This window comes from Crocuta crocuta, unplaced genomic scaffold (assembly GCF_008692635.1).
Source record: "Crocuta crocuta isolate KB4526 unplaced genomic scaffold, BGI_CrCroc_1.0 scaffold172, whole genome shotgun sequence".
Taxonomy (NCBI): Eukaryota; Metazoa; Chordata; class Mammalia; order Carnivora; family Hyaenidae; genus Crocuta; species Crocuta crocuta.
In genome coordinates this window covers 7,793,963-7,805,660 of record NW_027528872.1, presented here as the reverse complement: position 1 = coordinate 7,805,660, position 11,698 = coordinate 7,793,963, and the positions used below count along the sequence as shown (strand labels likewise).

The 11,698-nt window shown below is 45.9% G+C and overlaps 1 protein-coding gene across 1 annotated transcript in view; it reads left to right on the top strand.

The window, feature by feature from the left end:
- PKNOX2 (PBX/knotted 1 homeobox 2) overlaps positions 1-11,698 on the top strand; it is a 310,367-nt gene that overhangs the window by 268,412 nt on the left and 30,257 nt on the right. The window contains exon 8 of the mRNA XM_077756512.1: positions 7,921-8,109. Within this exon, the coding sequence (XP_077612638.1) occupies positions 7,921-8,109 (189 nt within the window). The remainder of the gene's footprint in view (positions 1-7,920; positions 8,110-11,698) is intronic.

The following is an 11,698-nucleotide window of genomic DNA, read 5'->3' as shown; positions in this document are numbered from 1 at the left end:
CCCTGCCTCCCCACTCACTGACCCTCTCTACCTCCCTATTTCAGTGCCATGGGTGGCTAAGCTGGCATTCCCCCTGCCCCACCATGAGCTCCTTCCCTCAAGATCTCTCCACCCCAGTCCACATACCCACCCAGTGCTCACCAGGCCCATTTCTCAGATGGCCCACTGATCCCCTGCTTGGACCCAGCAGCCTCTGACTGGCAGTTGGTAAAGTTTGTAAAATTTGCAAGTTCCCCAAACCCCTTTGAAAGGTAAAAGCTTTTTGTTTTATAAAATCTGATTTACGGGCCCCCAGTGCAGTACCGAGGGTTTATATATTATGCAAGATTTCAAACCGAGGCTGTAAAACGTACGGTTTCAGTTTCATGCATGGAATTTTTTTATGTGTAAATTTTTTAACATTTATGGGGCACGTTTTAATGAGACTCTGGTGTGGCTCAAGGGACAGATTATGGCTGCCTGACCGCAAAGCCAGCTCCAAAACGGGGCCCCCCCAGACTCCTGGGCCCACTCTAAAGAGGTAGGGCCAGAGGCCGGAGGCTGTGAATACGGAGGCGCAGGAAGGAGCCCGGCCAGAAGTCTGGGCCCACAGAGACCTCAGGCAGCCCCATTCAGAGTCATTCACTTCAGGCTTCAGTCCCACTGTCCCTACATGGGGACAGAAAATCTTACCAACACCAGGAAAGGGAAAGCAAATAAGCATAACCAAAGATAGTCATGATTAACATTTATAAAGCACCTACTAGGTGCCAGGTGCCATTCTAAACACCTTACAGATATTCTCTTATTTAATCCTTTTTTCAAACCCATGAGGTAGGTACAAGTATTATTATTATCCCCATTTGAAGATGAGGAGATTGAGACACAAGGTGGAATCACTTAGTTCAAGATCACACAGCTAGTCCAAGGCAGAGGGACGAATCAGGTACTGCACAGGTCTTGAACTCTGGCGCCCACACTCTCAACCATCATGTTGACTTCTAGCTCCTCCTTGGATGCACCTGCTCTTGTTTTTAATTCCTTCTAGCTGCATCTCATTTAATCCTCAGTACAACTCTGAGGGAGTCACTATTATTATTCCATTCTTCAGGAAAAATGAGAAAAGCAAAGTATGGAGATTAAGTAAATTGTCCAGAATTTCTCAGTGGGTGAAAGACCCCCAAGACTCAGCCTCCAAAGCCCATTGTTCTCAAGCACCCTTCTCTATTCAATTCTCAAGATAGCCCCAGGAGGTAATTGTCGACATCCTCAAATCAAGGAGAAAATCAAGGAGTAAGAGTCCGACAGCCGAGCTGGGATTTGCACCAAGTAGGCCTAACTCCCAAAGCCCAGCTCTTTCCTCTGAACCTCTTGCTTCTCCAGATTCTGAGGACATCAGAGGGGAAGTGCCACATTATTGACTAAAATGTGATTTAGCTGGTCGTGCACGAAGGCTTCCCTAGCTGTTGGTTTTATGCCCCAATCGTCTGGCAGTCGATTGCGCCTCCTCCAGTCTTCCTTCCACATCCCGTTCCTCGTTCCAGTGACCCTGGACTTCCAACTGCTCAGATCCAGCTGGTCTGGTCGGGAACAATTCCTGATTAGAATTTAGCTTTGGCTGCCCTAACGACCCGCAGGAAATATCTGAGCCCTTTAAGGAATGCAAGTTTATAAACTCTTTTGTCTGTAAGTGAGGGAGAGTAGTTCCAGCTTCCTGACTCGCAGAAGGAAGAGAGGGTGAAAAGAACCTGTCCCCCAGGGAATGGGTACCACCTCCCTAACTGCCGCGTGGAATTCCAGCTCCCTGAGCGTATTGCCTATGTATCCCCACGGTGAGAAGACTCCCGTGAGATGATGATGAGAAGAGCATTTTGCAAATCATAAAGTGGTATGTATATAAATGTTTTTGGAAGGCAAGGATTTATGACTATCGAGTGAAGGCGCCACGATCTTACAAGAGAGGCCACTTTTCAGAAAGGAGCTTGGTGGTAGTCGAGTGGGGGAGGGGTTGGCATAAGGAATGGATATTTATCAAATAGCCATTATGCACCCACAGCATTTACATACACCGTTTTATTCGATTTTCCCACCCACTCAACAGTGTAGGGGCTCTCATCCTAAATTTTACGGATAAAGTTGTCCAAAATATGCAGGCAGGAAATAGTAGACTTGGGCCACCACACCGTGCGTCGTCAGAGCCAGCAAGCAGCCCTAGGTCCGTGTTCTCTCCCGAGACTGGTAGGGCTCATGTGCACTGGTGTGACACTAAAATGCAACAGGGCATCTGGTTTTGCTTTTTTTTTTTTTTTGAAGGGTACTTCTCAGAAGAAAAGGGCTGTTTCTTTATTTTGAAAGAGCAAAGAAAGAAAGAGAAGCTGGAGGTGAAGCAACACTTGGGGGTAAAAGACTGAGACCACATTCATCACATTTGATGATGATATTAAATTAAATGGAATTGTTATTGCTCTAGAAGATTTGAAATAATTTTTTATACGACATTGATCACTTAGAAAAATAGTTTCATAAATCAGAGTTTTATTCTGATTTCGAAGCCAAAACCCAACATTTCAAACACGTAGGCTAGAGAATGATTTACTAAACATAAGTACAGAAGGAAAAACACTGGGAATGATTCTGTTTCCTCTAGCTGAATATGGAATGGCAATAGAAAAAGCCAACTGGATATTAGAAATCATTAAAGGAGGTTAAAAATTTATATGCATTTGGTTCCCCATGGTTTATAAGATATTTTCACATCATTATCTCCTTTATCCCTCATCAGATCTTATGAGCTAGAGATGGTCATTATCCCCATTTTACAAATGAGGATGTTGAGGCCCACAGAAGTCATGGAACTGGCCCAGTAACATCCAGTTTGTAAACAGTAGGCCTGGATTCAGGCTGTCTGTCAACAGCCCCCACATGCTTTCTGCTCTGCCACAGTCTCCCCCACAAATGGTATGGCCGATCTTTTTCTCTAATATTGAATAGGTCCTACATATTCATTGCCTCAGAATACCATTATGATTTACTCTACCTTCTTAAATCTTTAAACCAAGCCCATTATCCTATGAAAAAGTAATCCTTCAACTGTCCTTTGTCAGACCAAAAGATAGGTCCACTTTGGGCCACTGGGTGCCAGATCTGGTATAAGCTCGCTGTGTGTGTATTTCATTTGAACAAAACCACCTGCATAGATTTTGCTTTATATTTTGTCTTACTTGTACTTTCTGATTCTGTTTTAGTAGTAAGTATTTATTGGCTATGTTTTTTAAATAAGTGAATAAGTACAGGTACCTTACTGTGAGGTGAATGTGTATATGTATATCTAAAAGTAAATAAGTAAGTGAAATCTTGATTTAAAATGAAGAATAGTCCAGTAAAGGAAAGCTCAGAGACAGAAGGAAAGATGAAATGGAAGGAGAGGAGGAGAGAAGAAGGAAGGAAGGAAAGGACGGAGGGAGGGAGGAAGGGAGAGAGGGAGGAAGGAAGGGAGGAAGGAAGGTTGGGAAAAAAGAAGAAAGGTTTAAAGAATTAGGATGATTTTTTCTGAAGAAGACAAAGCTAGTTGGGCAAGTTATTCAAGCCAGATGCTTGTCCTGTGTATGGCACACAGTGAGACACAATATTTGTATTGCATGGATAACATTAAATTAAGGGAGGTTGTATTGATGGAGGCACTAGGTATTCTTAGTGCTTGCAAAAGGCTGAGTAAGCTCTCTACATTCGGGCAGGAGAGATGTTGGTAAATGTAAGGGAGAACTTCTCAATCGGTAGACTGAGTGAAAATAGAGACCGTCTGAAGCAAAGGTTCTGGCTGGGAAAGCCTCAGAGGGGAGGATGCAACCATGTAACCCAGAGACTTTAGACCATCCACTCGCCTAGACACGGGCCCAGATCATCTCCTGGGCCCTTCCCAGCCCCATCAGTGAAGTGAGGGCACAAGTCCTGGTCATGTTCAGGGAATCAGAAAATGGAAAGCACCCGACAGCCCAACCCTCTGTATTTACAGAGGAAGAGGCAGACACCTACATCGGTGAGGTATTCTGACTCCTGTGTGCTAAGTCACAAGTAAGAGATGAGAAGCCAGAGCAGCTGAATGAGGGAACGTGACCAGGGAGGGTTCTGGAAATCCTAGACTTTAATGTCCCCAAAGCTATTTGGTCTTCGTGGAACCTCATACTTCCCATCACTGAGCCACTTCCCCCCCAAAAAAATCATGCACCCTTCAAACTGCTTTTCTGCATCTCCACAAATCCCAAGAGCCCGTCTTGAGAGTGAAGCAACAGAGGTGACCCAGCTTCATATCCTAGTGTTATCACTTACCAGCCGTGTGACTTTAAACCAGTAAAAATACCTCTGGGCTTCATTTTCCTCAACTGTAAAATGTGGGCAATCATGGTGCCTACTTGCAGAGGTGGTTCTGTGGCATAAATAAGATAAGACCTGTGATAGGTTTAACACAGTGCCTGAAACACAGTAAGAATAAGAAATGTCTGGGTATTGTTATCAATCAATAATGAGTCAATGAGCATTTATTCAATGCTTTATGTGGTGCTAATTACTCTGAAAGACATAAACCAAGGTATCCATGGCCAAAGTCAAGTAGAAAATTTAGAGCAGTTGTTCACTTGGTACCAAATAAGCCATTCTAAAGTCACGATTCTCTTCTTTGCCTGGGAGAGTACAGTCTCTTTTGGTCTCAGCCCCACAGAAGGAGCACTCCTTTAGGGCAGGACCTTAGGATTCAGCCCTGCGTGAAGACACAAAACCGTTGGCTTCTGTTTTTGAGTGACAATTAGTCTAATTCAGTGCTCTGAGAGCCCTTAATAGTTGAGCACAGTTCCTGTCCATCAGGCCATCCAAAAGCCAACCCAGAGACTACTCAGTAGCTCTCTCCACTAGAAATGCCCATGAAGCTCAGACAGGAGTGTGGCACTGGTGTCCAGCCACACAGCTCTACTCACACCTCACTATCAAAATTCTCTGGGAGAGATTCCCTGCCTTGTTTCCTGAGCATCAAGATGTTAGCCAATAGCTGGAAGGGTAGGATTAAACAAGGATTCCCTGTACGTTGCCTATGTCCACATCAATGGGTCTCAAAAGGCAGCAAGACCCTGCCCCTTTTTTCATTTTTCATTTTGTTGTCATTGTCGATCCACACGCAGTTCTAAGAACTAAGACAAAGTTCTGATTCCCTCCTTGCGTAACTGTAGTACCGCTTCACAACCAGGAAATTGACAATGATACGATCCACCAACCTTATTCAGATTACACCATTTTACATGCACTTACATGTGTGGTGTTTAGTTTTTTGCCGTTTTATCACATATATAGATTCATGTAAACACTGATAGTCGAAGTACAGAACAGTTCCTCCCTCCTCCCTCCCACCCCCTTCTGCTCCCCCTGGCCACCACCCATCCATTCTCCATCTCCACAATTCTGTCATTTCAAGAATGTTGGATACATGACATCATACACTATGGAACCTTTGGAGATTGGCTTTTCTCTCTTAGCATAATTCCTTTGAAACCCATCAAGTTGTTGAGTGTCTCAATAGATTGTTCTTTTTTTTGCTGACTAGTATTCTATGACATGTGTCTTTATGCATTCACCTATTGAAGTATATTTTGGTTGTTTCCTGGTTGGGGCTGTTAGAAACAAGGCTGCTTTGACTGGTTTTTGTGCCAACATATATTTTATTTCTCTGGGATAAATGCCCAAGAGTGCAATTGCTGGGTATATGGTAAGCATATATGTAGTGTTATAAAAACAAACAAAAACCTGTTATACTGTTTTCCAGAGTAGCTGAGCCATTTTTCATGTCCCCCGGTAATGTATGAGTGATCCAGTGCCCAGTTCTTTGCCAGCATTTGGTGTTGTCACCATTTTTTTATTTTAACCATTCTGATAGGTGTGCAAGCGATATCTCCTTGTGGTTTTAATTTGCATTTCCCTGGTGGCTAATGACTACAGTGCCTATTTGCCATCTGTATATCCTCTTCAGTGAAATGTCTCATGTTGTCTTTTGCCCCTGTTCTAATTGGGTTGCTTCCTATGTTACTGTTTACTGCTGAGAGCTCTTTATATATTCTAGAAATAAGTCTTTTGTCAGATACATTTCTTCCAATCTATAGTTTGCCTTTTCATCTTCTTCACAGGGTCTTCTGAAGGGCAAACGCTTTTAATTTGGGTGGGTTCTTATTTATCAATTTTTCCTTTTCTGGGTCAAGCTGATGTTGTCAACTGTAAGACCTCTTTGCCCACTCTTAGTCCCGATGATTTTCTCCCACATTCTTGTTATACAAGTTTATAGTTTTATGTCTTACATTTAGGTCTTTGATCCATTTGAGTTAACTTTTATACAAGATGTTAGATTTATATCAAGGTTCACTTTTTTGCTTGTGGATATCCAATTGCTCCAACATCAGTTGAGCAATGCTTTTTGGAAAAGCAATTTGGCAGTAGTTATCCTGAGCCCAAAAAATGCCCATAGCTTTTTTTCCTGTCACTTCTGGGAATTCACCCTAAGGAAATAAAGCAGACACATGAATAAAAGCTGTAGGTTGGAAAACAGTCACTGGAACATTTTTTGCGAAACTGAAAAATTGGAAGTAACCTGAATGCCCAACAATCAGAAATTGCTTAAGGATGGCACAGACGTGAAAAAAATATGCAATAATTAAAAATATATTTACTCAATCCTCTTTACCTGTTCAACAAATATTTATTCAGTTTCCATAGTGCTGGTGCCAAGGATAACGTGGGGAGCAAATTAGACACCATCTCTCCCTTCTAGAAGCTCACAGTCTGGAAGGGACAATAGAGAAAATAGTTCTGTAGCTGATAAAAATACATTTTTCTGGGTGGCTCAGTCAGTTCAGCATCTGACTTCGGCTCAACTCATGATCTCACAGTTTGTGAGTTCGAGCCCCACATGGGGCTTTGCGCTGACAGCTCAGAGCCTGCTTGGGCTCTCTCTTCTCCATCTCTCTGTCCCTTCCCCACCTGCACACATGTGCTTTCTCTCTCTCTCAAACATAAATAAATGCTTTTTTAAAAAATGAAAAATACATTTGGTAAACTAAGGGGGAAAAACAGGAAACCAAACTGCATGCACAAGGTGAAAGATAAAAAAATAATAATAATCCTTGTTTTAGAGTGATCAAGAACAGTTATTGTCATCTTTTCCAACCCTCCTGCGGCACTTCTCTTTGTATAATAATAACAGTGGTAAAGAGAAAAGCTCCAATTGAGAAATAGCTTCTTGCCACAAAAGGTTAGGAGTGTCCATTTGAAGAGGCGACAGGCACACATACAACAATCCAAAGGGCACGAGAGAAACCACCCCGGACAGCGAGGTGTTCCAGAGCCCAGCTAAGTCATGCTGGATGATTCAATCAGTCAACAAGTACCAGTGGGGGCATCTGCAAGGTGACCTGTATCACATGAGGCCCTCAGAGTACATGTTTAAGAATAGACAGTCCCTGACTTCTTCGGGCCCTCACGAGAAATTCTGATCTCAATCTTCTTCGTGCCTGTTCAGCACTTCACTTTCCCACTTGTGAATCTTTTCAACCGACCTAGACAGTTGTGAGGGAGGGCATAACTATCCCCATTTTTCAGACCACAATGTTCAGAGCAATTGCCTGAGGTCGCACTGATGATAAGCGGCAGGGCTGGGGCTAAAGACCTGGCTTCTATCTCTGAGGTCTCATAACACCATTACTCAAAAACAGTTGTGTTCACAGTGGGCTCAAAGGATGCAAACAATCAGCGGACAGCCATAACTAGAATTTAAACCGGGTGGATGAGAAAGCATATCCCTACGGCAGGGGACGGGCCTCTCTCCCCTCATGTGCTCAGGGCTCAGGAGGTCAAGGCAGCAAGAGGAATGTGATCTGAACACCTGGGCTCACACATCCCCTCTCTCCCCAGATGGTGAAGGCAATCCAGGTCCTGAGAATTCACCTGCTGGAACTGGAGAAAGTCAATGAACTCTGCAAGGACTTTTGTAACCGGTACATCACCTGCCTCAAAACCAAGATGCACAGCGATAACCTGCTCAGGAATGACCTCGGGGGACCCTACTCCCCCAACCAGCCCTCCATAAACCTTCACTCACAGGTAACACACAGGGCTGGGCCCCATCTCCTAAGCCAGGTGTAGAAATGGCTGAAGGTTTCTGGTGACATAGGAAAGTGGACTAGGCACACTGGACCCTGTCAGCATAAGGGCCCTCTTCTGATCCACCCCTGCACATCAGCAGTACCAGAAAGCACCGTGCCAAGGCATTAATATCCCTTAGAAGATGACCACAGTGATTCCTGGCTTCCTGGCCCAAGATATCCTGGGACGTGTTGAGGTCCCAGTGTTGAGATGGAAAGCTTTCCTGGAGGATGAGGCAGGGACAGAGCCGGGGATGGACTCCAACCTCCTAGCCTCGTGCACTTCTCAAGAGGGCTTGCTGAGCCCTCCCATGTTCTGGAGAAGGACAGTTTGGGGAAGGTGGACCTTCCCTAAATCCTGCCCACTTAATAAATGAAGACCGCTTCCCATGCAACTGCTTCTCCCAGGTGGTTTCTAGTTGCTCACCCTACCCTGACTCATCTGTCTTCCTAAGGTTCAGGGCCACTGTCAATGTCACCTCAAGTTACCCCCCTCCCAAGAGTCACCCGCCACCTTCATCCTGGGGACCCGGGGATGTGGAATGGCAGCTATGTGTTCTAGGCGAGAATGGACTTTTCCCTCCAGGGCAGAATCTTTTTCCCAAACCTACGAGCTAAGAAAGCTGCCTGGTGATACCTTTCCATAAGACTCACCGACCTCTTTGTAAGCCCTAGCTCCCCATTTTCTTCCTTTCCCAGTGAGCTCTCGAGTCCAGGACAGACACATGGAGGCCCCCGGAGGCTTAGAGTAGCCTCTTCTCATGAGACAGTCAGGCTTGGGGAAAAGGATAAGCTTTCTAAGACTGATTGGTGCTGGAAGGAGTGCCTAAGAAAGGGGGTGCCATTCTTATCTCCAAGCTTTAAGAATCAACACCATCCGTTCAGGTGGGTAGAGGCAGGGGAAGGGGGGGGCGGCTCAAGAAGGCCAGCCATGCCTTGCGCATATTGACTACNGGTGCCATTCTTATCTCCAAGCTTTAAGAATCAACACCATCCGTTCAGGTGGGTAGAGGCAGGGGAAGGGGAGGGGGGGTGCTCAAGAAGGCCAGCCATGCCTTGCGCATATTGACTATAAGCATTGCACCAAACGCACCCTAAAGGCTTCTCTGTGGGACCTGACAGTGAGTATTGCGTGGGACATGAGGGAAGAAGTTTATTTCCTCTTCCCATTGCTTGAAATCACCAAATCACTTTATTACAGATCTAAAAACAGCCGCCCAGGCTTCTGCTTGCTAATATTCTCTTGAAATAGACTCATTCCTTCAGAGTCTTATTGTACTTTCCCTTATGATCAAAATTAGCAAGAAACTTGCATAAAAGAGGACAATAATTGCTCAACGAGCATCTCGTTTGTAATTTATTAGTTTCTATTATTGTGGGTTACCATGGCGACGCCGCGCAGCCCCGGTGACGGGAGAGATGCAAGATAGGAGCTGAGGAGGCTGTGAGGCCTCACCAAATGGAGATGCACATTTTTATCAGTAATTTTCATGAAAATAATAAGTGAGGAGTTAATGAGATGGAAAGCCATCCTGTGGCTATTGTGAATTTTTTTTAAGTGTTGATCTAATTAGAATGCATCGGTCAGGAAAAGTAATGAGGATTTAGTGCCTCACAGAGATGTGAGGATCATATCAGAAAATTAGCACAAGTCTTTGGAAATAATCAGGTCCTTGGAGAGGCTCTGGATTTCCCCTCCTGGGCTCTCCAAGTCTACCTCGAGCGCTGACATTGGGAGTGTATCAGGGCAGTGGGGGGAAGGAAGGAGGGCCAGAGGGCTTAGCAACCACAGCGGCCCCCTCCAGGTTGGGGTCCCAGGGCAGGTTGGTCTGCAGCAAGCAGAGCCACTGGGGACGCAGGGTTGGCAGAGAAGGATGACACGGGCTCTGGGTGAGCCGCTGCCTGTGAAAGTCAGTCCTCCTGGGAAACCCCAGCATCCGGTGCCTCTGAGCTTTGAGGAGGGAGGGGAGAGAACTTTGATTCCCGTCATTGTAAATATCAGATCTCTGGCCGACAGCGAAGCTGGCCCTGGGGTGGCCACTGCAGAAAGTCTTCTGATCTGCTGCTTAGAAAGAGGAACTCAGACAATCGGGCAAAAACAAAGAGCGAGAAAGAGAAGAAAAGACACTTAGCAAGGACTCCTATTTGCAATTTCTCAAACTTGTCCCTTCATTGCCTGTGACTGCCACCACCTATGTAGTTCAGACTTCAGTGGGTAAATAAGATAATTACACACAGGCTGCTCTCAGAGATTCCTACCGGCTCCCCCTGTCCTCTCCGGCTAGCCCTCAGCCCTACACACACACACACACACACACACACACACACACACACCCCTACATACACATGCCTCTTAAGCTTCTGCTGCTCGATTTGCTGTCCTAAAGCTCTGTTCTTATCATTCTCCTGATCGAAAGCTCGGACTGTCCTCAGAGTTTTCGCATCCTATCACCCGATAGTCAAGGCTCCCTCCTGGTCCCCATTCTCCCAAGCCTGTCTGTTCGGGTGATGCTTCCACACCTCTGCAGGACCAAACCTAGCCTCCTCTGCAAGGAAAATAACAAGGCTACTCTCCCCTGGAGGCTTCTCTGGGTGCCCCATCCAGAAAGCACTTTTCTTTCTCTCAACTAATGGCTGGAGCACCGTGGGCCACTTGTATGTAAATATCACATGTGACTTTATCATGGAGTCCCTGGTGTAAGTGTTATTCTCCCCTCCTAGAAAACAGACATGTTTGGGGTACAGACAGTATTTTCTATACAATTATGACCCATGCCTGGCAGCGGCTAACCCACGGTCTTATGCACGGACGGCCAGTAAATATCTGTTGAAAGAAGTAAGACAAGGAGAAAGATGGAGACAGATCAAGAGAGGCCAGAGGAACCCAAAGGAGGGAAGGAGAAATCAGAAGAAAGATAAAGGGAAAGGAAGACAACTCTGGAGAGTCACATTCAAGCGGGGAGGTATAGGAAGGATGAACATCTGGGGGCGGGGGCAGCAAAGGGAAGGAGACACAGATGGAGGAAAAGGGAAGTGAGGCCCCAGAAAGACAGAGGCAGAGGCGGAAACGAGAGGGAAAGCCTGGCAGCCACGGTGGGATGAAAGGACAGTCCAGGCAGGCGTGGGGTCCGTGCAAAGCTGGGTGCGCAGAGGAGGGANGAGAAGGAGAGTCTCTGTTGCCAAGAGATTTTTCAGGGGAAGAGACAGAGTCAGGGCATGGGACCAAGTATGGGAGAGAAGAAAGAAAAGGAGTGTCTGGTGCGGGTGCGTATTCGTGTGTGTGTGTGTGTACGATGGTTCACATTTGTCATGGTCCGACCTTAATCCCCCCCAGCCTGAAATAGCCCCACCGAGCGCCAGCCTGGCCCAGGGAGGGCTGCCTCCCCTCTGGAACATGATCCCCAGGACCAACATTTCAGCCGCCTGCCAGCTTTGTTGCAAACTGCTGGCTCATGGTTTTCCCTGCTTGCTAATCATTCGGCCTGTGTGGCAAAGTAGGAGACATTTTTCCCTTCAAATTGGTCCCCCCCCCCCACCAGATGCTGTAC